The following is a 25,264-nucleotide window of genomic DNA, read 5'->3' on the forward strand; positions in this document are numbered from 1 at the left end:
AATATAATCAGACTAACACTGTTTGTACGAACGGTAAGAAATTGAATATTATCAGATTACCACTGTTTGGACGAACGGTATTTTCTAATTCTGCAGAATTAAGCAAACTGAACGTCCAATTCCATGCAGTCACCTGTTTTCCATTCTTTGAATTTCTAAGTCTCATTTCGACACTGGCTTCCACTAAAAAGGGTTTTGGAGTGCGCTTTTAATAATTCTGACAATGATAATATAATTTTGTCTTTGGAAATTAATAATAATTGAAGTAACATTGGTAATTTATGATTAATAATTTGAAATGATTAAAACGGATATATAAATTATATAAGGAAGATTGACGTAACTTTTTCACTATTACACTCAGGGTGGATTATTGTGGTAAGCGGGTGTCATCGTCTCCCAAATATTTAAATTTTTTTAAAATTGTATACAGTATGTACTGAGAATTGACCGTGAATTAAATTATATATTTTTTTATTTCTTTATAGAGCATAATACTTAATATTAATAAATAATAAATTATAAAATTAAATTGATAAAAATAAAAAGGATTATTATGATATTTTTTATTTTCTTTTTTATTACTGTTTCGGTGTAAATGTTGTCCGGTGTGTCTTTGTTGCTTCTAGATGTCTGGAACACTTGCTTTCCTCAATTGTTGTTGTTCATGCTCCAAAGGAGGGGGAGGTACTTGGGAAGATACTCTGACGCTCAAGTCAGATGTGAGTTATGGAGTCTCAGCTCTCAAAAAAGTGATTATATTAGCACTGTAGAATATTATCTAGAGTTCCTCTGGCATAAGTGGAAAGTAGAGGGAACGTCTCTAGACTTTTGTCCAGTCATTGTATTTATAGGTCAATAAAAATAATTTTACCTAAAAATCTGATTAGTTACTCATAAATACCTTAACCGCTTAAAATATCTAAAATATTTTATCCAATAAATATCCTACGATACAATTACTTTTTGAGTTTGTTTTTAATAATACTTGATTCTCATTCTCATGGTTTTTTTTATGTTTATGAAAAAAAAATACATAAATTCATTATTTTTGTTCTTAATTTTCATATCTTTCATTTTCGAAGATAATTAATTTTCTTGTCTTATTTGATAGTAAAATATATTTTAATAATTAACATTTATTTTCATCTCATAAGTTTTCTAAATATTTATTTATTATGAAATCAGAAAAAATATATATTATCTTTTTTATAATTCATTTTTAATTATATTTTGATTATCATAGATTTATTTATTATTATTCTTTTTCTTCACACGTAATAAAAAGATTTTCTCTTAATTTATATTTGGTTTTGCACATTTTCATTTTCTCCTTTTATCCGGGTAAACTGTATATATATAGACACAAACAGAGCAACAGAGAGATATTTTGGATGTGTTAATATGTCACCATCAGATAAAGAGATGCATTGGTTCATAATTGTATCATTAGTATTACAATATTTGGTTAATAGTACATGTTTAAGCAGCAATTACGTGTCAAATGAATATTTTAATGAATTTCACGACAAGGTAGTTTCGACTTTTTCTCTCTGTTTTGTAACTGCAATTCATGTACAACAACATCAATGGAGAGTGGAGTCAGTAGTAAGAAAACATCACCTCCATCTTCGCAGCAATTCATTTCTGTTACCACCCCTCTGCTTCATTTGGAAAAGGTATCCAATTTAATCATCTTATTTTAATTGAATAGTTTTTTCTTACTTGTCCTTTATGTATTGTGGAACCCGCCCCAGACATTGCATGTAAATAACTGATTTAGAAGCAGTTTTATGCCATCTAATTGCAATTTGCAAAAGGAGATAAGAGTGACAAAAGATCGTAGGTAGGGAAGAGTGGTTTATGGGATTTTGTTGTTCTCATTTGTTTATTTTTTGGGTAAGGAAACTGGGGAATCAAGCACAGGAGTGTTTCACGAGAGGGAGATAGAGGATGCTGAGAAATATGAATCGGAAGTTGATGACTCTCCCATTGAGCAAGTGAGGCTAACAGTTCCAATCACTGATGACCCTACTCAGCCAGCACTAACATTTAGGACATGGATTCTGGGGTTGGCATCATGTGTGCTTCTTGCCTTTGTGAGTTAGGTGTTGAGTTAAATTGTTTATGATAAATTTAGATAGAATTATTTATTAAAACCTTTTAGTTAGGCGATTGACCTAAAACAAAATTAAATATTAATTCAGTCATTTTTGTCACCTAGGAGAATGAGATGTATGTTTAATATTATTATTTTCTGTTTGTAAACAGGTTTTTTAATTCACATATTTATGTAGGTGATGTAAAAGTCCAGGCTCCGGTAACGATTCATGACTCACCAAAAATAAAAGTGGAGTGCATGATGATGGACAGCTTCAATGTTACCTCTTTTCTATCTTTACCATTGCAGCTAGACAACCCTAGCAAAATTTGTATTCAAAACAACTAAAATAACAGATCAGAAAACCGTGATATATATACAAACTTCTAAATTGTCTAGATCAGATGCAGTCAGAAGCTATAGTTTTAAAAGGTTGTTTACATTGAGACACCAATGAAGCATTCTTTTGTGCAGGTTTCTTCGAATTGTTTTTTCGACGAACCTTCACCAAAGCTTTTTGTAAATCCTACAATCAGTAAAAAGAAAAATGATCATTCGAATCATTCATCCTACAGTATTTATCTCAAGAATACATATTCATCATCATAATAAAAATAATAAAGACATATGTCTATGTAATTGCTCAAGCCCAGTTGAACCAAGCCATATACACTAACATAAGCCTAATCAGATAACTCGCGCGAGCCCCCAAAACCCATCGAATGCCTGCTCTAAGACCTCCACCAAGAATAACTTAAAGTACCATTTTGAACTACTCTTGACACAAACTGGTACAGGAATTGACCTCAATCACAACGCCTAATCCATAGGAAGATTTGGTGTGGCAATACCATAATAATATAAATCCAAGTAGTGAATGAATGTTAAGGTGGCAGGCACAGAAGTGAGAAATGGTGAATTCCACTTAATGGTTTTCAAATTGAGTTTTATTTGGTGCGCTGTTATCTACACTATTAACCAATAAAAAATTTGGTAGGTATGACAGTGTAAATATAAGCTATAAATCAAAAAATGATTAAATAGTAAACCTGTAACAAACCCAAACTATATCTAACTATCTTACAACTTAAAATGAATATAAGCTAGCCTCGTACTTACCCCATCAGGTTCATTTTGAATTGTCCCTCGGGTCCAAAGACCCTCCAAATTGTAGTAAGCTCTGGCCTTTTCATCAAGTGCATGAACTATCACTTTACCTAAACATAAAAAAAAATGAACCAAAAAGGGAAAGCAAGGCATGTTAGAACTATAAATCCAATAATTGAAAGTTTTCATAACATAAAAAGCAATGTTCACCGATCTAGCAAATCATACATCACCAAAAATAATAGACTGATAAAAGGAAAGTGACAGAGAAAGGACCTATTAAACCCTAAAGACTAACAAAGTAATTTTTTCCCCGAAGCCTTGTCAAGCCACCGCATGCGCTGAGCAATGAAAAGTTAACATGAAAGAATCACTAAATTGCAACACCTCCCGAAATAGATAAAAAGAATTAAACCACAATGTTAGATTAGTTGTAACAGACAAAATTCCGTTAATTCTTCAATAGAAGAGTCATGCATGTTGAGGGGCAGGCTCACCCACACTTTGGCCAATGGGCTGCAGGTTATACTGCCCCATGCAGATTGACGGACTTAAATGTCCAGCCTACCCACCTTTTTACAGCACCCGTCTTACCTTGTCATCCCTAATCACTCAAGAATGGTAATTCGCTGGCTCCATTCACCAGTGAAGAAACTGGAATAAGTGCAAGAAAGAAAATCAGAGGTTGTAGAGTGTAGAAACTGATACCATGCTGAGACTAAACTCATTATCTTGTTTGATTTAATGAATATCACGCAGAACAACATACGCTAAGACAATAATGTTGTGGAACCAACAAGTTAATTTAACAACTTTCTAGTACTAACGAACTAGTAATTTGTCACACAGGTAGATCAATTAGCTAGGATAGAGTATAAGTCTCCACTTAAACTGCATCAGTAGCTCTCTGATGTGAGTTTCAACCAGTATCTGCATATTGGTTTACTAATTTATAACATCACACAACATCTATCGTGTGGATGGAATAGACCTCTCTGAAAAAGAAGACCCCATTAAAGATAGTAAACTAGTTCTTCGTAAATATTAATTATTGGAAAGGCCTGTGAATACCTAACATTCCTAAAAGAACAGAACATTTAGCAAATGCAGTCAAGATGCTAATTCATGACATTGTATCTGTTATCAGCCATTATCGCTACTGCAATTTTCTTTACTTGGAGTTCTGTTTGGACAAATTTCTTCAAAATGACTTTAGGTGAGAAAAATTAAAAAAGAGAAGGTAAGTTAAATTAGCTCATTGCACAAAGTAAAAGATAAAAAAAAACAAAAACAAAAAGTTATATAAGAACAATTCTACAAATTTGGGTATGTATAAATTAATTTTAACCGAAAAAAACTATCTATTGAAGAAGTTTGTCCAAACGACCCCTAATGGATTTTCTAAACTCAACAAAATAAACACAAAAATGATTACAAAAGCACGAGATACCAGAGTCAATGACTATCCACTTTCCTCCCTCTTCCCCTTCTACACTCGGTAGCATCATTCGTTCAGCTCTTCTCTGTTTCTGTTTGGCCTGGTTAATTACACAAATATACATAAGTCGGAAGAAAAACAAAAATGAAAACCACTTTTGAGTTTCAATCGAAAATCAATAATGCAAATATAGCGATAAAAAGGACGAAGGAAGGAGGGTGTGGTGCCTTGTAAATTAGGGCTTGGGCTATGTTCTTGACGTGCCAAGTGGACCTGCCAGTGGCGAGAACCATGAAATCGGCCCAATCGCAGTGCTTGGGAACCGGTATCACCTTAACGTCGTCAGCTTTGATATCCATCAGAACCTTCTCGATCTCCGGCAGATCCAGAAGGCAATTACGGCCGTCAACGGCGGACAAAGAACAGAACCCTACCTTCTTCTTCCATGGTTGATGAAGAAGAAGGGCCTCTGAATATCGCAAACACGTTCTAGTTCGAAGAAGCCCCCACATTCCAGTTCCACGCTCAAATCAAACTAGAGCAGTACGAGTGAGTTTGTGAATAACCCTTGGTAACGCGACGACGCCGTTTTCATTTCTAGTTTTTTTTTTTTCGCTGCCATTAATCTATCCGCATTTGCAATTTTTCTCTGTTGTATTTTGGGTTGAATTTGATTAAAAGCATTAATTAAATCGTTAATACCGTTTTGTTCATATTATCAAATTGTGTATTGTAATCTTCTAATTTTTTTTATGATATGTTTTGTAACATCCCAAAAATACAGTAATCACCATATAATAGAATTAATTACATTTCATAATTAAACAGTGTAGTCTTACACTAAAATTAACATTCAAAAGCTAAACGACGTTGACTACAGAGTTAAATACAATTTAACATAAATAAGAAGAGTCAGGATCGAACGGTTTTACAAAACCAATCACCGAACGATCAAAGCGAAACAACTAACATCTAAAATCAACCGAACGATCTAAGGCTCGGCCTTCACTTCTACATCAACGAGATTCTCTTCCTCTAAAATTCCTTCTTCCAGCGTCTCTCCCAGTGAAGCATCACCATCTGCTCACATCCACACGGATGATCATTGCAAAGACAAGACGAACGTATAGATACAGGACAACACAATGAAACACACAGGGTAAACTTATTTAATTTAATTCAAGTAGTAACAGGCATTTCTCAACATATCAAACATATCAAATATTCCAATATACAATTCAATCAAATTCTGAGTTCAATCAATTCCTGATACTAGACAGACTGTCCGGACTGTATGAATTCTGTGTAGCTACGACGTTCGTGCACCCGGGTGATGCAGTAACTGGAATTCTCATCAGCTGCCACCCGAGGTTAGTCCGTTCCATCCAAAGTACCCCTAAGGACTAGGATCTCCTGTCATTCCCACGCATGAACTACTCTCCTCTACGTAAGGATGAGTACCCACGGAATATCAGGATGAATCGCCAGCTAAGTTTTATCCACATTCATACTTTACAATTTTCAACTTTCATCCAAGAGTCGTTCCTCCATGGAACGCTCGTTCAAAATCAACAACCGTTAATTCATCTCATATACTGTTCATCAATTAAAATCTTTCAATTTAATACCATTTTCGTCATCTATTTCGAGTGCATAAAATAACGAACGTTCAGCCCTCTTCATAACGAGGACGAACGTGAGGAATGAGACTGAGAAATCCCCCAGAACAGAATAAAACCGACTATAACAACACCGTAGTGGGAGGGGGGTTTGAAATGTTTTGTTTCTGGATGCAGAAAATTAAATTGGAACTGGAAATTAAATAAAACAACATTAAAAAAACGTTGAAATAAATTCTAACCACAGTAAAAACCAAACGGTAAAAGACAGTAAAATCACAAAACGAAAAATTACGCAGTGTTTAAAATTAAAATACGGAACAGTAAATATGCGGAAAACAAAACAACAGTGTAATTAAAATTTACCAAAAGCATATGTAAAAATAAACCGTAAAAACACTCTTCAAAATAACATGAACAGTAAAACACAATGACGAATTAACGGTACGGAAATCAGTAAACGGTAAAATAAAAGAGGTAGTAAAAATGAAAACACTTGAATAAAAACATGAAATGGACGGACTAAGCTAAAAAAATGAAATAATGAAATGCACATCTATCACATAAATGGTATTTAAAAATCAGTACATGAACACGGGTGAGATGAACCAAACTTTGCTAAATTCGAACAACATTAAACGTTCACAATACAGTGTGCTACTGGAAAAGAGAGAAAAACTAAAATGCTGTGCCAGAATGAGAATCGCGAGCTATCCACTAGAAGAGAGGGAGCCTCTCCCAGGCCGTCTGCCTCCCTCCTTACACTCCACGGATATACCTCTTTTATAGCCAAAAATCCTCCCCTACTCATGCTTCTTGGACGGTATAAATTTATCTCCAGGGGTCCTCCACTTTTCTCAAAAGAATATGTGCATTTCCTTTCCGGAAAATGATACTCGAACAACGAAATTTGACAACATTTGAACACGGCACACGTGTCAGCGTACGAGCGGTCCACGTTTTAAAGAGAAAAGCTGCTGCATTCTGAGAAAACCTGCTGCAAGTGTGACGTGGCGAGGGACGGGCACGGGCAGCTTAGGGTGTGCGTTCCAAATTTGAAATGATATTCGAGTAGAGAGAGAAGCGGCGCGAACATTGGAGACGCTCAAACGTGACCTAGACAGAGAGACGAGAGAGTTGGAGAAAGGGTTCACGAGCGAGAGAGAGAGACGGAGTGGTTGCCGGAGTGCCGCCGTTCACTGTCGAAGGTCGTGTCGGAGAGATCGAACGCCTCCAGCCCGTTCCGTTTCAGGGGCGCCGCAGGTCCGACGTCGACCGGTCGAAGCGAACACGGCATCGTGTTCCGTCCGTTCCGGCCCAGCGACTTAGGGAGGCGTTGAAGGTGTCGCTTCGTCCCAGCTGCTTCCGTCCCTGTCCCGGAGTGTCGCCGGAGTGCCGCCGGACCTTTCTTCTAAAGATATTGCCGTCATGAAGAGGCGGATATCAAATGTTCTTGAACCTGGGGAAACGGTATGTATGTATTTTATCATTCTTAATTTTCTGATTTTTTATTTCTTTGTTCTACTGAAGTATCATTGTAAAATACAATATTTATTTTGCAATTCACTCCAGAGTAGTTGTAGATCATCCATTTGTTTAGGCAATCATTGGTTTTTTATGTGGCCAAGGAGTTGTGCAATTTCTTGCTTAGGGTAGTTCATATCCTTAAAAAATATTATCCAGTTAAAAATATTTTACTCTCAAATCTAAACGTGTAAGGAATGTGTAATTTTCACATTGTGCTTTTCAAGTTGGAACAAATAAATACAGAAAATAAGAGAACCCGAATCTGCTGTTGACTCCATAGTTGCGTATGCAAATTTACTTTTAACTTGAGTTGAGTATGGCAACCCTAAACCGTTATCAGAGAAAGCCTGTTAATTGCCATTTTTTCAAAATAAAGGATTATATCATGTTCATTTTACATGTTCTCTTTATATCTTGTAAATCTTTATACTTGACTAGGCTGGAATTATATATCATATATCTACTTCGTTAAGAGTTTTTTGAGGTTCATTAGTTGGGCAGTATTAACCGATATTCTTCCAATAGGTTTTGCAAGCCTTGAGAAGGCTAAAAGGTAACAGTGACAGAAAGGCAAAAATGTCTGCTGAGACTAAGGTTGTATTTGACCAGCTAACTGAGGATGCTATGAAGCTGATGGAGAATGGTGAATACAGTTGAGTTAATCCCTCCGGGCTTTGTAGATATTATGCATTGTGTAAACATGTAATCATTTAGATAGGCTGATGAGACTCTATGTCATGCGACTTGTTTTGATTCACTGTATCTTTAGTTGCTATGCCTACATTATGCTTAACTTTGGCTCCTTGACCTTTTTCGCATATGTTTATCATGAAAAGCGAGAGGTTTTTGATCGTGAAGCGGGTTAGTGTTATACACTATGCTTTATTGTACTTATATTATGTTTTGTTGTTTCATTATGTTTACATTGTTAACAACATGATGTAATATGCTGTTTGATTTTATAATTTATTTGATTTAACTACTTGGTTTTACTATTATAATACTGTTCAACTTATGTTGTTATTATGGTCATGATGCAAGATAGAATTTATTGTTTTATTATCAATATCATACATGGTGTTTGTTTATTCTTAGTGTTTGGAGAAACTATCTTTGGGCCTCCATATTAGTTAAGTGTTGGATTTTGGGGCAGGTTATTAATTGTCAATTTTTCCTTGGCTCTTCTTTCTTCTTTCTATGATGTTGTCGATATTTAGGTTTATGAGGAGTGAAGGGTGCCAGTTTCGTGGTATTAACTGCTTAATGCTTATGCCTTCTACATTCTCCCCTTTTCAGAAGGATATGAGAAGTTAGCCCGGGCAAAAGAAGGTCCATCAAATCAACATTTGGCTAGTGGAGAAGCCTCTAGCACTGGTGAAGGTGATTATGATATGTTTGCTGACGAGGATGATAACAGTAAGCCATCTACAGATGAAAATAATACAGTTAGTCAATCTTCATCGGACGCCATAAATTCTGGCACTGAGGGTAGGTAAATTGGCCTCCAAAGTCTTTGTTACTGATTTTTATTTGATTAGTATTTACTTAACATTGTTCTACTTTTCTTTCAGGTGGAGCATTGCAAAATGATTATGTGTATGATGAATCTTCTGGGTATGGCTCTTCTGTTGCATGTAAATTTTGGGAAATAGTCTGATATACATGACATTATTTATCTTTGTTGTAAATTTCAAAACCAAAAAAAAAATCATGATGGTATTAAGGAGGTGGCAAAAGTTGAGGGTTTGTACCCACTTCTTCTTCTAATGAATTCTGTTACCAAAAAGAGCTGTTATAAGCTTGTTCTGACATCAATATTTGATGGTCCAGCACATTCCTTTATCATCTTTTCGTGTGGTTTGTCAATTTTTATCCTGAAATCTTTTAGCCTTTGTTTACAGTAAGTGGTGCCAAACATAGATGTGGATTTGGATGTGTGTTTAGTTGTTTGTTAAAATTTAATTTTGATTTGTGATATTTTTTGTTGGAAACTATATCAAGAGATGTGATATGTGTACGTCAATTTATAGATCTTTGATGGCATAAAAACATGCAGGGTGATTAGTTGTATAATTAACACCTTTGGCTGAGAGGAGTGATAGGTGTAAATTTTACTTGTTTTTGTTGCTTAAATTGTTGTGCTTTTGAGTAAGTTTTAGTGTTAATTCTCATGAAAAGTATATAATTGTTGATATAAGTATAATTTTGACTGTTTAAATGTTTTTTGATGCTTTTGTTTGTTTATTTCGAAGTAGAATAACGATTGGATACTGTCAAAGACTTGGAGCGCATCATTTGGCTGTCAGCATCGAGAAGAGAACGCCCATCCAACAGCAAGCCAGGACGCTCGTCCAGCGCGCAGCGCAGAGGACGCTCGGCCAGCGCTCAGAGAAGGCTCGTCCAGCGCGCAGAGGACGCTCGTCCAGAAAGTGGACGCTCGTCCAGAGAGCGGAGATCGCTCGCCCAGCTAGCGGAGAACGCTCGCCCAGACGCTTGTCGCCCAGAGGGGACGCTCGTCCAGCGCGCAGGGGACGCTCATCCAGCGCGCAGAGGAGGCTGCGCAGAGGACGGTCGTCCAGCAAGTGGACGCTCGTCCAGAGAGCGGAGATCGCTCGCCCAGCTAGCGGAGAACGCTCGCACAGACGCTTGTCGCCCAGAGGGGACGCTCATCCAGCGCGCAGCGGACGCTCGTCAAGCGCGCAGAGGAGGCTCGTCCACCAAGTGGACGCTCGTCCAGCAAGTGGACGCTCGTCCAGAAAGTGGACGCTCGTCCAGTAAGTGGACGCTCGTCCAGAGAGCGGAGATCGCTCGCCCAGCTAGCGGAGAACGCTGGCCGAGCTGGCCGAGGACGCTCGTCCAGACCCTTGTCGCCCAGAGGGGACGCTCGTCCAGCGCGCAGAGAGGAGGCTCGTCCAGCGCGCAGAGGACGCTCGTCCTATCAACCATTTACAGCAGATATGTGGTGTGCTACGACTGTCTCATTTTTTGTGATTGGAATTGTTATATGGATTCTTGAACACCGTGTCAATAGTGACTTTCGTGGTCCTCCTAAGAAGCAAATTGTAATTATTATGTTAATGTACGCTTTTGTAGCGTCATATGATAACCTTTTACGGCCAGTTTATTGAATTTGGTGCAGCAATAGGTGCCCCAATGTTCATCTTTTGTTTAAGATTCTAAATCCATTTAACGAGTTATTGATGATTTGAATTAATGCAGTATAGACTAGGAAGTATTGCGGTTCAGTCATAGATGACACACGAAAAAAAGGGGGGGTTTTTTTTGGATTGTTTTGCAAGGAAAATTAAATTAATTAAAAGTTGAAAGTTAAAAACAATTGACAAAAGACCGAACGGTCCAAAGCACAGAACGAAAGGTTGAAGTATAAATTGCACAGAAGTAAAAACCGAGCTGTAATAACATTGAGACCGAGCGGTCTCCGATAATGGATTTGAGCGAACGCTAAATACCGAGCGTCCTAACTGCACGGTTCTTATAACAAGGCCGATCGGTTAAGGCAGTAAATCAGAAATGAGCACAATAAAGCCGAACGGTAAAAGCAGCTTAAACAGTTAATGAACAGGACGAACGGTATTAGGTGACCGAACGGTATGAAGATAACAGGCAATGGAAAATGATATTGAAAACTAAACCAAACACAAAAACGAACGTTAATGACCGAACGGTACAAGAATATTCATTCATCACTTCCCACCACTAAAACACCAGGATCAGCCTAAGACAAGATCAAAAGTGCTTAAAACTCACTTATTTTGACAATGGTCACCCATGTTAACCTGACTGACTACCTCTTGGACTTTCTGTACAAAATCCAATTTTCTCTCGGGTAATCGTTTACAGTGTCCATGTAATCGATTACAGTGTAAAAGAAGGTGTAAACTTGATTTCTAAGGCATAATTTGAAAGGTCTTTGAGTATAGATTCCAACAAAAAAAGAATCAACTCATTTGGAGTTCGGTGGAGAAAGTTATGACCAAAAGAACAAGCAAAGGTCAGAGTTGGCAAAAATATATGAAACGCTAACTTGAAACAATAAACTGTACCAACTCAGATGTCCAAAAATTACAAATTAGTAGTCATTGGAAAGATTTTTGAGTCTAGTTTCTAATAAAAAAAGAATCACATCATTTGGAGGTCGGTGGGAAAAGTTATCAGTAAAATAGCCAGCAAAGGTCAAAGTTGACAGCATGTTATCTCACCCAAGTTGCTCATCTCATAAACATTGTTTTTTCCCTCCATCATGGGGTGCCAAAACATCACTTCCCACCACTGAAACACCAGGACCAGCCTAAGAAAAGTTCAAAAGTGCTTAAAACTCACTTTTTTTGACAATGGTCACCCATGTTAACCTGACTGACTACCTCTGTTGGACTTTCTGTACAAAATCCAATTTTCTCTCGGGTAATCGTTTACAGTGTCCTTGTAATCGATTACAGTGTCAAAGAAGGTGTAAACTTGATTTCTAAGGCATAATTTGAAAGGTATTTGAGTATAGATTCCAACAAAACAAGAATCAACTCATTTGGAGTTCGGTGGAGAAAGTTATGAGCAAAAGAACAAGCAAAGGTCAGAGTTGGCAAAAATATATGAAACGCTAACTTGAAAGAATAAACTGTACCAACTCAGATGTCCAAAAATTACAAATTAGTAGTCATTGGAAAGATGTTTGAGTCTAGTTTCTAATAAAAAAAGAATCACATCATTTGGAGGTCGGTGTGAAACGTTATCAGTAAAATAGCCAACAAAGGTCAAAGTTGACAGCATGTTATCTCACCCAAGTTGCTCATCTCATAAACATTGTTTCTTTCCTCCATCATGGGGTGCCAAAACATCACTTTCCTCCATCTTTGGGACATAATCACATCACTAACCTCCCTCTCCCACCATTGGAACACATGGAATAGCCTAAGACAAGTGCAAAAGTGCCTAAAAGTCACTTCTTTTTCCAATGGTGACTCCTGTTCACCTGACTGAGTACCTGTGTTGGACTTTCTGTACAAATTCCAATTTTCTCTCGGGTAATCGTTTACAGGGTTGGTGTAAACGATTACCAGACCCTTTTTTCAACACCCTCACTCATCCCTTGCACACCTTGCTCCTCCAACTGATGAGGGGTCACCCCACACTCCTTGGCCTCACATCACATCACCAACCACCCTATCCCAGCACTGAAACACCTAGACCAGCCTCAGACAGGTGCAGAATTGCATAAAAGTCACCTTTTTTTCTAATGGTGACCCCTGTTCACCTGACTGAGTACCTGTGTTGCACTTTCTGTAAAAAATCCAATTTCCTCTCGGGTAATCGTTTACAGGGATGGTGTAAACGATTACCAGACCCTTTTTTCAACACCCTCACTCATCCCTTGCACACCTTGCTCCTCCAACTGATGAGGGGTCACCCCACACTCCTTGGCCTCACATCACATCACCAACCACCCTATCCCACCATTGGAACACATGGAATAGCCTAAGACAAGTGCAAAAGTGCCTAAAAGTCACTTCTTTTTTCAATGGTGACTCCTGTTCACCTGACTGAGTACCTGTGTTGGACTTTCTGTACAAATTCCAATTTTCTCTCGGGTAATCGTTTACAGGGTTGGTGTAAACGATTACCACACCCTTTTTTCAACACCCTCACTCATCCCTTGCACACCTTGCTCCTCCAACTGATGAGGGGTCACCCCACACTCCTTGGCCTCACATCACATCACCAACCACCCTCTCCCACCACTGAAACACCTGGACCAGCGTCAGACAGGTGCAGAATTGCATAAAAGTCACCTTTTTTTTTAATGGTGACCCCTGTTCACCTGACTGAGTACCTGTGTTGGACTTTCTGTACAAAATCCAATTTACTCTCGGGTAATCGTTTACAGGGATGGTGTAAACGATTACCAGACCCTTTTTTCAACACCCTCACTCATCCCTTGCACACCTTGCTCCTCCAACTGATGAGGGGTCACCCCACACTCTTTGGCCTCACATCACATCACCAACCACCCTATCCCAGCACTCAAACACCTGGACCAGCCTCAGATAGGTGCAGAAGTGCCTAAAAGTCACCTTTTTTCCAATGGTGACCCCTGTTCACCTGACTGAGTACCTGTGTTGGACTTTCTGTACAAATTCCAATTTTCTCTCGGGTAATCGTTTACAGGGTTGGTGTAAACGATTACCAGACCCTTTTTTCAACACCCTCACTCATCCCTTGCACACCTTGCTCCTCCAACTGATGAGGGGTCACCCCACACTCCTTGGCCTCACATCACATCACCAACCACCCTCTCCCACCACTGAAACACCTGGACCAGCCTCAGACAGGTGCAGAATTGCATAAAAGTCACCTTTTTTTTTAATGGTGACCCTTGTTCACCTGACTGAGTACCTGTGTTGGACTTTCTGTACGAAATCCAATTTCCTCTCGGGTAATCGTTTACAGGGATGCTGTAAACGATTACCAGACCCTTTGCCTCACATCACATCACCCCCACTCAAATTGTCCTTCAAATAAACTGGTTTTGACATTCGTCACCCATGTTACCCAGAAAGACCACTCAAACACGAATATCTTACAAACAACCCTGCAACTTAGGAGACACAAAAAATGACCACATTCTGAAATCCACAAACCCACAACTCATAATAACAATGGTATTGAAGAAATAAAATATGAGACCAATTCAAAACCAAAACTCAAATTTTATTTCATTGAACTAAATCGGATACATTAAACATTGTTTTCTTAATCTATTTACAATGATTACAATTATCATTACTTTCCAAATAACATTTTCCATCAACTAAATACACAAATCACTCATTTTTTATTCTAAGCACTACGGTTCCGGTGTATGGAGTCCTAAGTGCTCTTCCCTTGTAACGCCTTCGTGATCGAACCCTAACATACGTCTTCAAAGGTTGTTCATTTCCGTCAATGTCAGTAGGGGATACAAAACCAGTGTTCACAGGTGGTTCTGTACGAGGCACACTTTGTCGAACGTCATCTTTATTTTGCCTTCTTGCCTTCTCTTCAGCCAATTGTCAATGTCGGTCTCTCTCTCTGTCGCTCGTGATCCCTCCTTTCTCCAACTCTCTCGTCTCTCTGTCTAGGTCACACAAGTCGTTTTGGTTGTTCGCGTCGCTTCTCTGTCTACGAAGTGAGAAAATAAAATTCAAATTTGAAACGCACACCCCAATCTGCCCGTGCCCGTCCTCGCCACGTCAGCGTTGAAGCAGGTTTCATCAGACTTTCTCAGATTGCAGCAGCTTTTTCCATTAAAAACGTGGGCCGCTCAAACGCTGACACGTGTGCTGTGTCCAAATGTTGTCAAATTTGGTTGTTCGAGTATCATTTTCCTTTCCAGAACGCCCATCAATTTGTCAAAACAAGACAAAACATCACTTATCTCCAAAATAAAATAATCCACTTGGTGCTTCTTTTCAGCCAAACTTATACACCCCGTGGGCCTTCTTTTCTTGCTGGAAAGTTAACGATTTGCTGGTTGTACCAGGTGCTTCCTTTGGACGTAATACCATTCTCATGCCACCATGACAACACATCCTCCAAAGTGCTTCTTCTTCTAAGAGAAACAATGGAACGTGTGCCTCCTCCCTCATGAACGTGTAGTGTGTTTCTTCCCCTGGACGTGAGCCTTTCATTGTGGTATTCTTCTCTCAAGGCCGTGTGCTCTTGGACGTGCAGTGCTGGATCAGCTGGACCGTGACACCTCTTCTCCTTCAGTGGTGACTTCAAGCTTGACGCTGTGTGAAGGCTGGACGTGGCAGCTGCTGGATGCTCATGCTTCTTCTCTTCAACTGGATGTGCAGCAGCTGAGACGAAAATAGACCGTGAGACTTCCACCTTCTTTGCTTGAAACGTGAACAGCTGTGTGGCTGGTGGACGTGAGAGCTGCTGGATGGTGATGCTTGGACGTTTGCTTCTCTTCTTGCTGGATCTAGACCATGTGCTGGACGTTGCTGCACCTCCATGCGTAAAACAAATCTGCATCTCTTCAAACCGAAGTGAATGGCTTCCCATTGTGTGAGGCCGTGACATGTGCTGATGCTGCTAGCCAAAGAGAAGAAACCGTGAGCTTGGTGGCCCCTTATTTCCATAATATGTGATGCTTGCCAAAAAGAATGATGGGCAGTATGGTTTTCTACTTTTCCATATGCCATGTAGACATAACCGTGAGTGGTGGCCCTTTAGGAAAGGAGATTCTTTTTGTATGATTAGTATGGCCGTGTGATGAATGTTACGTGAATCCCCTTCTCCAATTTAAATTTAATAAGCATGATGCACTTTCCAAAATGAAAGCATCACGTGTGAACTTTTCCTTCCCAACCAAAATGATAAAAAATCTTTTCTATGTGCTGTGGCATGAAGCATTTAGTGCCGTGATGCACCCTTTTGTTCCCGTGCTCCACTTCTTTAATTTTAAAAGAAGTTTTTACAATCAAGTCTATATCATGTACAAACCCAAAAACGAAATCTGCACAGCCTTTCTTTATAGCTTAAATATAATTAATGTATCATTTCTCTCTTTGAGTCCCAAAATATTATCCAATAATTTCCCTACAATTTATAATGCAAATATTTAGTCATAGTGTAACATCCCAAAAATACAGTAAAAACCATATAATAGAATTAATTACATTTAATAATAAACCAGTTCAGTTTTATACTAAACAAACGAACGATTTTGGCCGAACGGCCTTACATAGGGTTGCCAAAAGTAAACTGTACAAGATTTAGGAAAACATAACCGAACGGCTTACAAAAGTCAAATTACCGATCGGTCAAATAACAAAAAGGGAAAGGAAGTGACCGAACGGTCACTTCATGCTAAACTACTAACTACAAACCGAACGTCCTACGGTTCGGCCTTTACTTCAACTTCCACTAGGCTCGCATCTTCCAAATTTTCTTCTTCCAGCGCCTCTTCAAGTAGCGCGCTTCCATCTGCTCACATCCACACGGATGATCATTGCAAAACAAGACGGACGTACAACAAGACAACACAAGGAAACACAGGGTAAGCTTATGTAATTTAATTCAAGAAATAACATACGTTTATCAATTCAAACACATCAAGTACATTTCATCATACTTATACAAACAAGACCTATTGTCGCAACCGGAAAAAATCGCGACGGGACGACGATCCGAAAAATATAAATAAATTTTGATTAAAGAGATTGGAGTCGCCACCATAGTTTATTCTGGAAAACTACGGAAAAACCATAAAATGATAAGGCATGGTCTATTAGAACCAGATTCTTGGTTCGGGAGTCGGTTACGTGTAGGGAAGGTATCAACACCCTACAACGCCTGCCTTAAGGCAGTACCTTTAACTAAATACGCAAATATGATGTGGTTTTCAAAATGTTTAACTTTCCCTTAAAATAAAACTCTAAAGAAACAAACAATATTTTTTAGTTTTTTGAGCCCGACAAGGATTGACCTTGCTCCTACGTATTCCCATTCAGAATGAGAAATCAGGGTTCCGTAGTTCATTTAGAAACTGTTTGAGAAATTTGTTTGGAAAATTGTTTGAAAACTTGTTATGGATAATTTGGATTTTTGGGAGAATGAGCCTGACAAGGACTGGCCTTGCTCCTACGTATCTCCACTTTTGATGGAGAATCAAGGATCACGTAGTTCTGCAAGGCGATTGTTTGTTGATGTTGATGTTTTTAGTTTGTGAAGATTTTATATTTTTTTTTGGTATTTTTTTATTTAGGAGAATGAAAAGGTTTTTAGCACAAGGACGATGCGTGCGATCACACATGTGCCTAAACCTTTAAAACATATTTTTGTAATTTTATTTAGGTTTAATCATTCACTAAGTCCCTATTTTCGCATGGAATCTCAATTTCGTCCCTTTCTTTCTGAAAATATCAATTGGGTCCCAATTTTATGAAAATTGCAACAAATCGATCCTTTCCGTTAATTTGGCTGGACGGCGTTAAAAAAATTATGAGTGAATGCTGAGATGACGAACGAGCGCTCGTCCACCAGCGAACGAGCGCTCGTCCAGCAGCGAACGAGCGCTCGTTCGCTGCTGGACGAGCGCTCGTTCGTCATCTCAGCATTCACTCATCAATTTTTTTAACGCCGTTTGACACTATTTAACGGAAAGGATCGATTTGTTGCAATTTTCATAAAATTGGGACCCAATTGATATTTTCAGAAAGAAAGGGACGAAATTGAGATTCCATGCGAAAATAGGGACTTAGTGAATGATTAAACCTTAAACATATTAAGAGAAAAACTTCTTTGTGTTTTTATTAAAAATGATGTATGTAACTGGGCCAAAATGGGCTTAATAATTGTTTGAACATTTCTTTCATTTTTTTTATTTTGAAATTTTGATTTTTTTTATTTTTTTTTAAAAAAAATATTTTTTTTTCTAAGGATACAACAATTTGCGTTTTATTTGTATGAAAAAATGATGTATTAGATGATCCATATTGCCCCAAAATATTTACAATTTTGATTTTTTTTATTCATTCCTACGATTTGTTTTTTTGGTACAATTGCCCCTGGCACACTGTCGTTAACCCCTTTTTTTTCTTTTTTTAATGAAATCGAGTTAGTTGAATCAGGCTTGAACCCACTCCGCTTCTTCTAAACCTCAAATGGAAGTACCGCTTCCATACATAAGCGAGAAAGGTGTTGCCCCAAAAAATTAAAAAAGTAAATTTTTTTTTTGTTTCCGAGACAAAATTTGATGATTCCGAGACAAAATTAATTATGAATTCAAACTTTATTTATTTATTTATCAATTTTTTTTCTCTTCTTTTCTTTTTTTATAGAAAGAAAAAGACTGACAGACAAACTTGAACGATTAATCTCCTTTTGTGCCTTATCGAAGGTTGAGTGACTAAAGTTCTAAGGCCAAATATATGCACTCACAAGGATAGCTTCCTAATCCTTAAATCAAGGCCACTAGAGCTATGGCTCTTTTCACTGTTTCTCCACAACAGTCAGAGTAATCAACTAGATGTGGAGACACAAATGAAGAGAACAGACTCTAGCTGGAGTTCTCACGATAGCCAGACAGGAAGTACATCCCAGAGTGACACCGCTACACAACCCCTCTATTTCTAAGTTGCGCTCAGACCCGGGTATAGGGCCTCACTCATGATATGCATATTGTGTGGAGGAAGACTATAATGTAAAACAACAATTGCAAAAATAAACACAGATAAGTAGACATGTCAAACATAGATAAGGAAAAAAGGAATAAAAACATAATGAAAAACCACATCGAATTCGCTTATCTAATTAAATGGCCTGACTCTCTGACGTCCCCAGTGGAGTCGCCATCTGTCGCAACCGGAAAAAATCGCGACGGGACGACGATCCGAAAAATATAAATAAATTTTGATTAAAGAGATTGGAGTCGCCACCATAGTTTATTCTGGAAAACTACGGAAAAACCATAAAATGATAAGGCATGGTCTATTAGAACCAGATTCTTGGTTCGGGAGTCGGTTACGTGTAGGGAAGGTATCAACACCCTACAACGCTTGCCTTAAGGCAGTACCTTTAACTAAATACGCAAATATGATGTGGTTTTCAAAATGTTTAACTTTCCCTTAAAATAAAACTCTAAAGAAACAAACAATATTTTTTAGTTTTTTGAGCCCGACAAGGATTAACCTTGCTCCTACGTATTCCCATTCAGAATGAGAAATCAGGGTTCCGTAGTTCATTTAGAAACTGTTTGAGAAATTTGTTTGGAAAATTGTTTGAAAACTTGTTATGGATAATTTGGATTTTTGGGAGAATGAGCCTGACAAGGACTGGCCTTGCTCCTACGTATCTCCACTTTTGATGGAGAATCAAGGATCACGTAGTTCTGCAAGGCGATTGTTTGTTGATGTTGATGTTTTTAGTTTGTGAAGATTTTATATTTTTTTTTGGTATTTTTTTATTTAGGAGAATGAAAAGGTTTTTAGCACAAGGACGATGCGTGCGATCACACATGTGCCTAAACCTTTAAAACATATTTTTGTAATTTTATTTAAAAGAGAGAAAAGGTTTTTAGCAGAAGGACGATGCGTGCGATCACACATGTGCTTAAACCTTTGAAACATATTTTTGATATTTTTTGAAGAAAAAGAAAAGGTTTTTGGCGCAAGGACGATGCGTGCGATCACACATGTGCCTAAACCTTTAAAACATATTTTTGGGAGTTTGAAGAAAGAGAAAAGGTTTTTGGCACAAGGACGATGCGTGCGATCACACATGTGCCTAAACCTTTAAAACATATTTTTTTTGTAATTTTTTAATTTAACTTTTAATTTTGTATTTTTCTTTTTGTCTTTTATTTTATTTTTATTTCTTTTTATTTTTTTATGAACAAATATGACAAAATACAATATACGAGAGTTATCATACATAGCCACTGAAAATAAAACAATCATGAAAAAAGTATTAAAGAACATAAAAAAAACAACCAATAAGCATAAAAGTGTAGAGATAAAAACCAGAGGTGTGGAAAGAATTGAAGCTCTTTGCTTTGGGCCTAAAACCTCTCTTTTTTGTCTTTGTACCTGTCAGGGGTGTAATGATAAAATTTGGAGGTGCCATTGAATCTTTGCTTGTCAGGCTCAATTTCCTTTTTTTTTAATTTTACTTGCAGAAACAAATGGGCTTCGGCCCAAATGGAAGGGGTGTGAATGGAGTTGCGTGTGTGGCAATAGAAGGAAAGGGGCAGCCCATACCAGCCCAAGGTCCGTTTCTTTTCTTTTTTTTTCATAACACTTTAGGGGTCTCACCTTCTCATTCAAACACAAAACCTAGAGTCTCTCTTCCAAGGCAACCAACGGAGGTTCCTCCACCCAGTCACGCATACACACCAATGTTTCAGCGGCCACCGCCAGCTGCAGCCAGACGCCGCCCAACCAACCACCGCGGCGAAACCGCCACCACGCCACCACTCTCTGCCAGTCTCCTCGCCGCTGCGTCGTTGAACCCAGCTGCTTTCTCCGACACCGGCAGGCCAGGGAGCCGCCCGTTGCCGCGCCAAGCTTCTCTCCGTTACTTCTCGACTTCTTCCCGCGCGTCCTCGTCGCCTGTACACACGTGCCGCCGATTCAGCCGCCGCGAGTCGCGGACCAGGACGCCACCAGTGCGCCGATCGCCGTCGCAGATACCACTGGTTGCCGCGCCGAGCTTCTCCCCTCCTTCTCTTCTCCGCTTCACACTGTTATCTTAGTCCAGGATTCAAGATGGGTCTGGAGGTGGTTGCGATGAAGGAATGGGTTTCTATGTAGCTGTAGGTGGTGATTTGGGAATGGGTTGGGTTGTCTGTTACATTTCTTGCAGGTTTGGTGTGGTTCATGGTGGTCGGAGGCTGAGTTGCATGGTAGCTTGCTGGGGAGGAATTGGATTTTGCAGTTAATCGTATCGGTTGTGGATGATCAAGGGGTTCTTAGGCTTGGAGTGTGCTGAAGGAATATGAGATTTTTTTGCGCGTGAGGGGGATATGGGTTATTGGTCACGCCGTGGTATAAGGTGTTGAGAATGAAGAAGGTAAGGGATGAAAATGATGGGTTGGTCGTGAGGTGTTTATAGTAGTGTTGGAAATGATGATGCTGGAGAAGTTTGGCGGTGGCCGTGAGGTGTTTGATGAATGAATGAAAGTGAAGAAGAAAAGGTACTGATCGTGAGGCGTAGGGATGAAGAGATGGATCTGGGTCGAGATGGAGAATGGTCGGAGGTATCCCGATGCCCCCTCCAGAGGGAGCCAGTGCCATGCCCTTAAATTGGCAGAAGATTGAGAATTGTCGGCAGCTCTAATTGGAGTTCGTCTGTCGGCAGCTTTGATTGGAGGATGCAGAAATTATTGGGTTGGTAGAAGATTTTGGTAGGCAGACAGATAATTGGAGGATTGGGAGTGTCGGTAGCCTTCATTGGAGCATTGTGGGAAACAGCTGGTGGGAATTATGGACGAACGATCAACTGAGACGAACGACCATTTTAAAATATTCTACACTGTTTGGACGAACGCTTCAGACCGAACAGTTCCTATGACGAACGCTCCCCACGAACTGAAATACATCATCAAGGCCGAACGTTCAATACATCACCAAGGCCGAACGTTCAACGAGACCGAAATAAGGACGAATGACCGAACATTTTTGAGGTCAAATGGTTTGAGACCAAACGGCCGAAAAGGGAGGACGACCATGACGAACGCCAGCACACAAACGACCATTTTTAAAACAAGGAAAATGATACTCGAACAACCAAATTTGACAACATTTGGACACAGCACACGTGTCAGCGTTTGAGCGGCCCACGTTTTGGTTGGAAAAAGCTGCTGCGTTCTGAGAAAGTCTGATGAAACCTGCTTCAACGCTGACGTGGCGAGGACAGGCACGGGCACGGGCAGATTGGGGTGTGCGTTTCAAAAATTAAAATGACGTGGCAATGACAGAATTGGGGGCAGATTCAAATTTTAGGGTTGTTTCGAAAATTTGAGATTCAAATATTTTGAGAGAGAGAGAAAACGGAGAACATTTGATGGAGCACCTTCTTTCCTTCTTTCCTTCGAACCAGCCACCACAGCTCTCGCCGGATACGCGCCGCCCGTAGACGTTGCCGTTTTCGCTCCATCCAGTGTCGCCGGTGTCCGTCGTCTTCCACCCAGCCACGCAGTTCCGTTTGCGGGTCGCCGTAGCGCCAGTGTTGGCAGACGAACCGAAGACGGCATCGTCTTCCCTCCGGCCCAGCCAACCAAGTTTGCGTTTTGAGTATCGATTCCTCCCACCCGCTTCCTTCCCTGTGCCGGACCCTTGCGGTGGCCGCCGGACTGCCGTCGGAGTGTCGCCGGACCAAAAATAGTCCCACTTGGTCCCTTCCCTTCCCTTGATGATATTTTATGGACCTGCAAATCTCTTTTGCCAGTAAACCAACTTCCTTAGATTGTACTGATTCATTGGATGGTAGAAATACATAAATTTGTTGCAATATATGCTGTCTTTTTGGACGAATTTCTCATAAACTATGCTTAGAATATATGTTCATTAGATTTGATAGAGTATTGAGATCAAGTTCTTTAATTGCTTGAATAGACCCAAAACTATTTTTGTCGTTCTTGGATTTATTTTGTTAATTTGAGTTGACAAATCATGATACAATGATAATTTTGTTTCGGTTCTTACATGTTTTAATCACATCTATTGGTTTGACTGTTGATAATGGAATCATTAGGTAGGCAGACATAATTGGAGGGTTGGTGGAGTGGGAAACATTAGTGGAAGTTTGTTAAGTGGGAATCATTAGTGAAGATCGTGGGAATCATTACTGGGGCCCTAAACGAGGGGAGCGATCAAGACGAGAGAGGGAGTGATCAGGACGAGCGGTAGATGAGGGGAAGGGATTAGGACGAGTGGTAGATGAGGGAAAGTGATTAGGACGAGTGGTAGACGAGGGGAAGTGATTAGGACGAGCGGTAGATGAGGGACAGTGACTAGGACGAGCGATAGATGATGGGAAGTGATTAGGACGAGCAGTAGACGAGGGGAAGTGATTAGGACGAGCGGTAGATGAGGGGAAGTGATTAGGACGAGCGGTAGATGAGGGGAAGTGATTAGGACGAGCGGTAGAGGAAGAGAAATGATTAGGACGAGCGGTAGATGAGGGGAAGTGATTAGGACGAGCGGTAGAGGAAGAGAAATGATTAGGACTATTTTAAAACAGCAAACCGTTTTAAAACCTATTATATACTGTTATGACGAACGCCTTGTAAAGACCGAACGTTCAACTGAGAATAAGATCGTAGACAACGAACGTTCACTAACACATAAAATGATCGTAGCCCAGCGAGTGGACGCCCGTCGCCCAGCGAGCGGACGCTCGTTGACCAGAGAACGAACGCCCATCGAACAGCAAGCCAGGACGCTCGTCCAGCGCGCAGCGCAGAGGACGCTCGGCCAGCGCTCAGAGAAGGCTCGTCCAGCGCGCAGAGGACGCTCGTCCAGCAAGTGGACGCTCGTCCAGAGAGCGGAGATCGCTCGCCCAGCTCGCAGAGGACGCTCGTCCAGAAGCTTGTCGCCCAGAGGGGACGCTCGTCCAGCGCGCAGAGGACGCTCGTCCTATCAACCATTTACAGCAGATGTGGTGTGCTACGACTGTCTCATTTTTTTGTGATTGGAATTGTTATATGGATTCTTGAACACCGAGTCAATAGTGACTTTCGTGGTCCTCCTAAGAAGCAAATTGTAATTATGTTAATGTACGCCTTTGTAGCGTCATATGATAACCTTTTACGGCCAGTTTATTGAATTTGGTGCAGCAATAGGTGCCCCAATGTTCATCTTTTGTTTAAGATTCTAAATCCATTTAACGAGTTATTGATGATTTGAATTAATGCAGTATAGACTAGGAAGTATTGCGGTTCAGTCATAGATGACACACGAAAAAAAGGGGGTTTTTTTTTTGGATTGTTTTGCAAGGAAAATTAAATTAATTAAAAGTTGAAAGTTAAAAACAATTGACAAAATTATGAAAATTAAAAGCTGAAAGCAGAAAACCGAACGGTTCTAACCAATGTTAAAACCGAACGGTGATATAAAAGACCGATCGGTCCAAAGCACAGAACGAAAGGTTGAAGTATAAATTGCACAGAAGTAAAAACCGAGCTGTAATAACATTGAGACCGAGCGGTCTCCGAAAATGCATTTGAGCGAACGCTAAATACCGAGCGTCCTAACTGCACGGTTCTTATAACAAGGCCGATCGGTTAAGGCAGTAAATCAGAAATGAGCACAATAAAGCCGAACGGTAAAAGCAGCTTAAACAGTTAATGAAAAGGACGAACGGTATTAGGTGACCGAACGGTATGAAGATAAGAGGCAATGGAAAATGATATTGAAAACTAAACCAAACACAACACGCAATTGCAGGAACAGTAAACTCGCACAACAAAGCTATCAGTAAAAACGAACGTAAAAATTAAATTGCAAACAATCAACAACAGTATAAATTAAATGGCAGACACACAACAACACAGATCAGATTTCAGCAGAAATTTAATCGCATGAGTAGAATAAAATTGACAATTCAGTAACAGGAAATTAAATGACATTGTTCATTCAAATTAAAATTCATTACAATACAGAAAATTAAATTCGAACCGTACACCTCAAAATGGTAAACAGCTCCTACTGCCGTGACTTCTCCTCGGCTGGAACTCCCTATGCACCTCACAGCACCTCACGGCACCTCTACTCTCATACAACAATCTCACTACATTACATTATCTAGAGTTCAAAACTAATCTACTGAACTTGGAGGAGAAGAACTGAGAGCCTCCTCCCAAGCGTAACCCTCTCACTCACGGCCTCTCACTCTTTTAAAGCCAAATTCTCAAGTCTCGTTCTGGTGCTGCCTCGTGCGTTTCCAGCCAGGTTGCCATACTGTTGTCTCCCA

At 39.7% G+C, this 25,264-nt stretch overlaps 3 protein-coding genes across 7 annotated transcripts; 2 read left to right on the plus strand and 1 right to left on the minus strand.

The window, feature by feature from the left end:
- Positions 1-1,536: 1,536 nt before the first annotated feature.
- Positions 1,537-2,109, plus strand: LOC128193471 (oligopeptide transporter 5-like). Its single transcript, XM_052866849.1, has 2 exons — positions 1,537-1,679; positions 1,905-2,109. The coding sequence occupies exons 1-2, from the start codon at positions 1,590-1,592 to the stop codon at positions 2,106-2,108; spliced, it is 294 nt and encodes a 97-aa protein (XP_052722809.1). The 5' UTR covers positions 1,537-1,589; the 3' UTR covers position 2,109.
- A 342-nt stretch (positions 2,110-2,451) lies between these two features.
- Positions 2,452-5,217, minus strand: LOC108320297 (protein Iojap-related, mitochondrial). The gene is made up of 4 exons (XM_052866848.1): positions 4,874-5,217; positions 4,659-4,746; positions 3,221-3,318; positions 2,452-2,627 (listed from the first exon to the last, which is right to left on the minus strand). The coding sequence occupies exons 1-4, from the start codon at positions 5,156-5,158 to the stop codon at positions 2,502-2,504; spliced, it is 597 nt and encodes a 198-aa protein (XP_052722808.1). The 5' UTR covers positions 5,159-5,217; the 3' UTR covers positions 2,452-2,501.
- A 1,674-nt stretch (positions 5,218-6,891) lies between these two features.
- Positions 6,892-10,997, plus strand: LOC128193393 (uncharacterized). 5 transcript variants are annotated; one of them, XM_052867739.1, is made up of 6 exons: positions 6,892-7,735; positions 8,318-8,444; positions 8,629-8,653; positions 9,089-9,280; positions 9,364-9,406; positions 10,045-10,997. In XM_052867739.1, exons 2-6 carry the CDS (start codon positions 8,433-8,435, stop codon positions 10,568-10,570), a joined length of 798 nt encoding a protein of 265 aa, XP_052723699.1. In that variant the 5' UTR covers positions 6,892-7,735; positions 8,318-8,432; the 3' UTR covers positions 10,571-10,997. The 5 variants fall into 5 exon arrangements, with proteins under 5 accessions (XP_052723699.1, XP_052723698.1, XP_052723696.1 ...); XM_052867740.1 differs by having other exon boundaries at positions 7,730-7,739; XM_052867738.1 differs by lacking the exon at positions 8,629-8,653 and having other exon boundaries at positions 6,896-7,739; positions 10,045-10,996.
- The last annotated feature ends 14,267 nt before the right edge of the window (positions 10,998-25,264 follow it).

The sequence above is a fragment of the Vigna angularis genome, chromosome 8 (genome assembly GCF_016808095.1).
Source record: "Vigna angularis cultivar LongXiaoDou No.4 chromosome 8, ASM1680809v1, whole genome shotgun sequence".
In the NCBI taxonomy this organism is placed as follows: domain Eukaryota; kingdom Viridiplantae; phylum Streptophyta; class Magnoliopsida; order Fabales; family Fabaceae; genus Vigna; species Vigna angularis.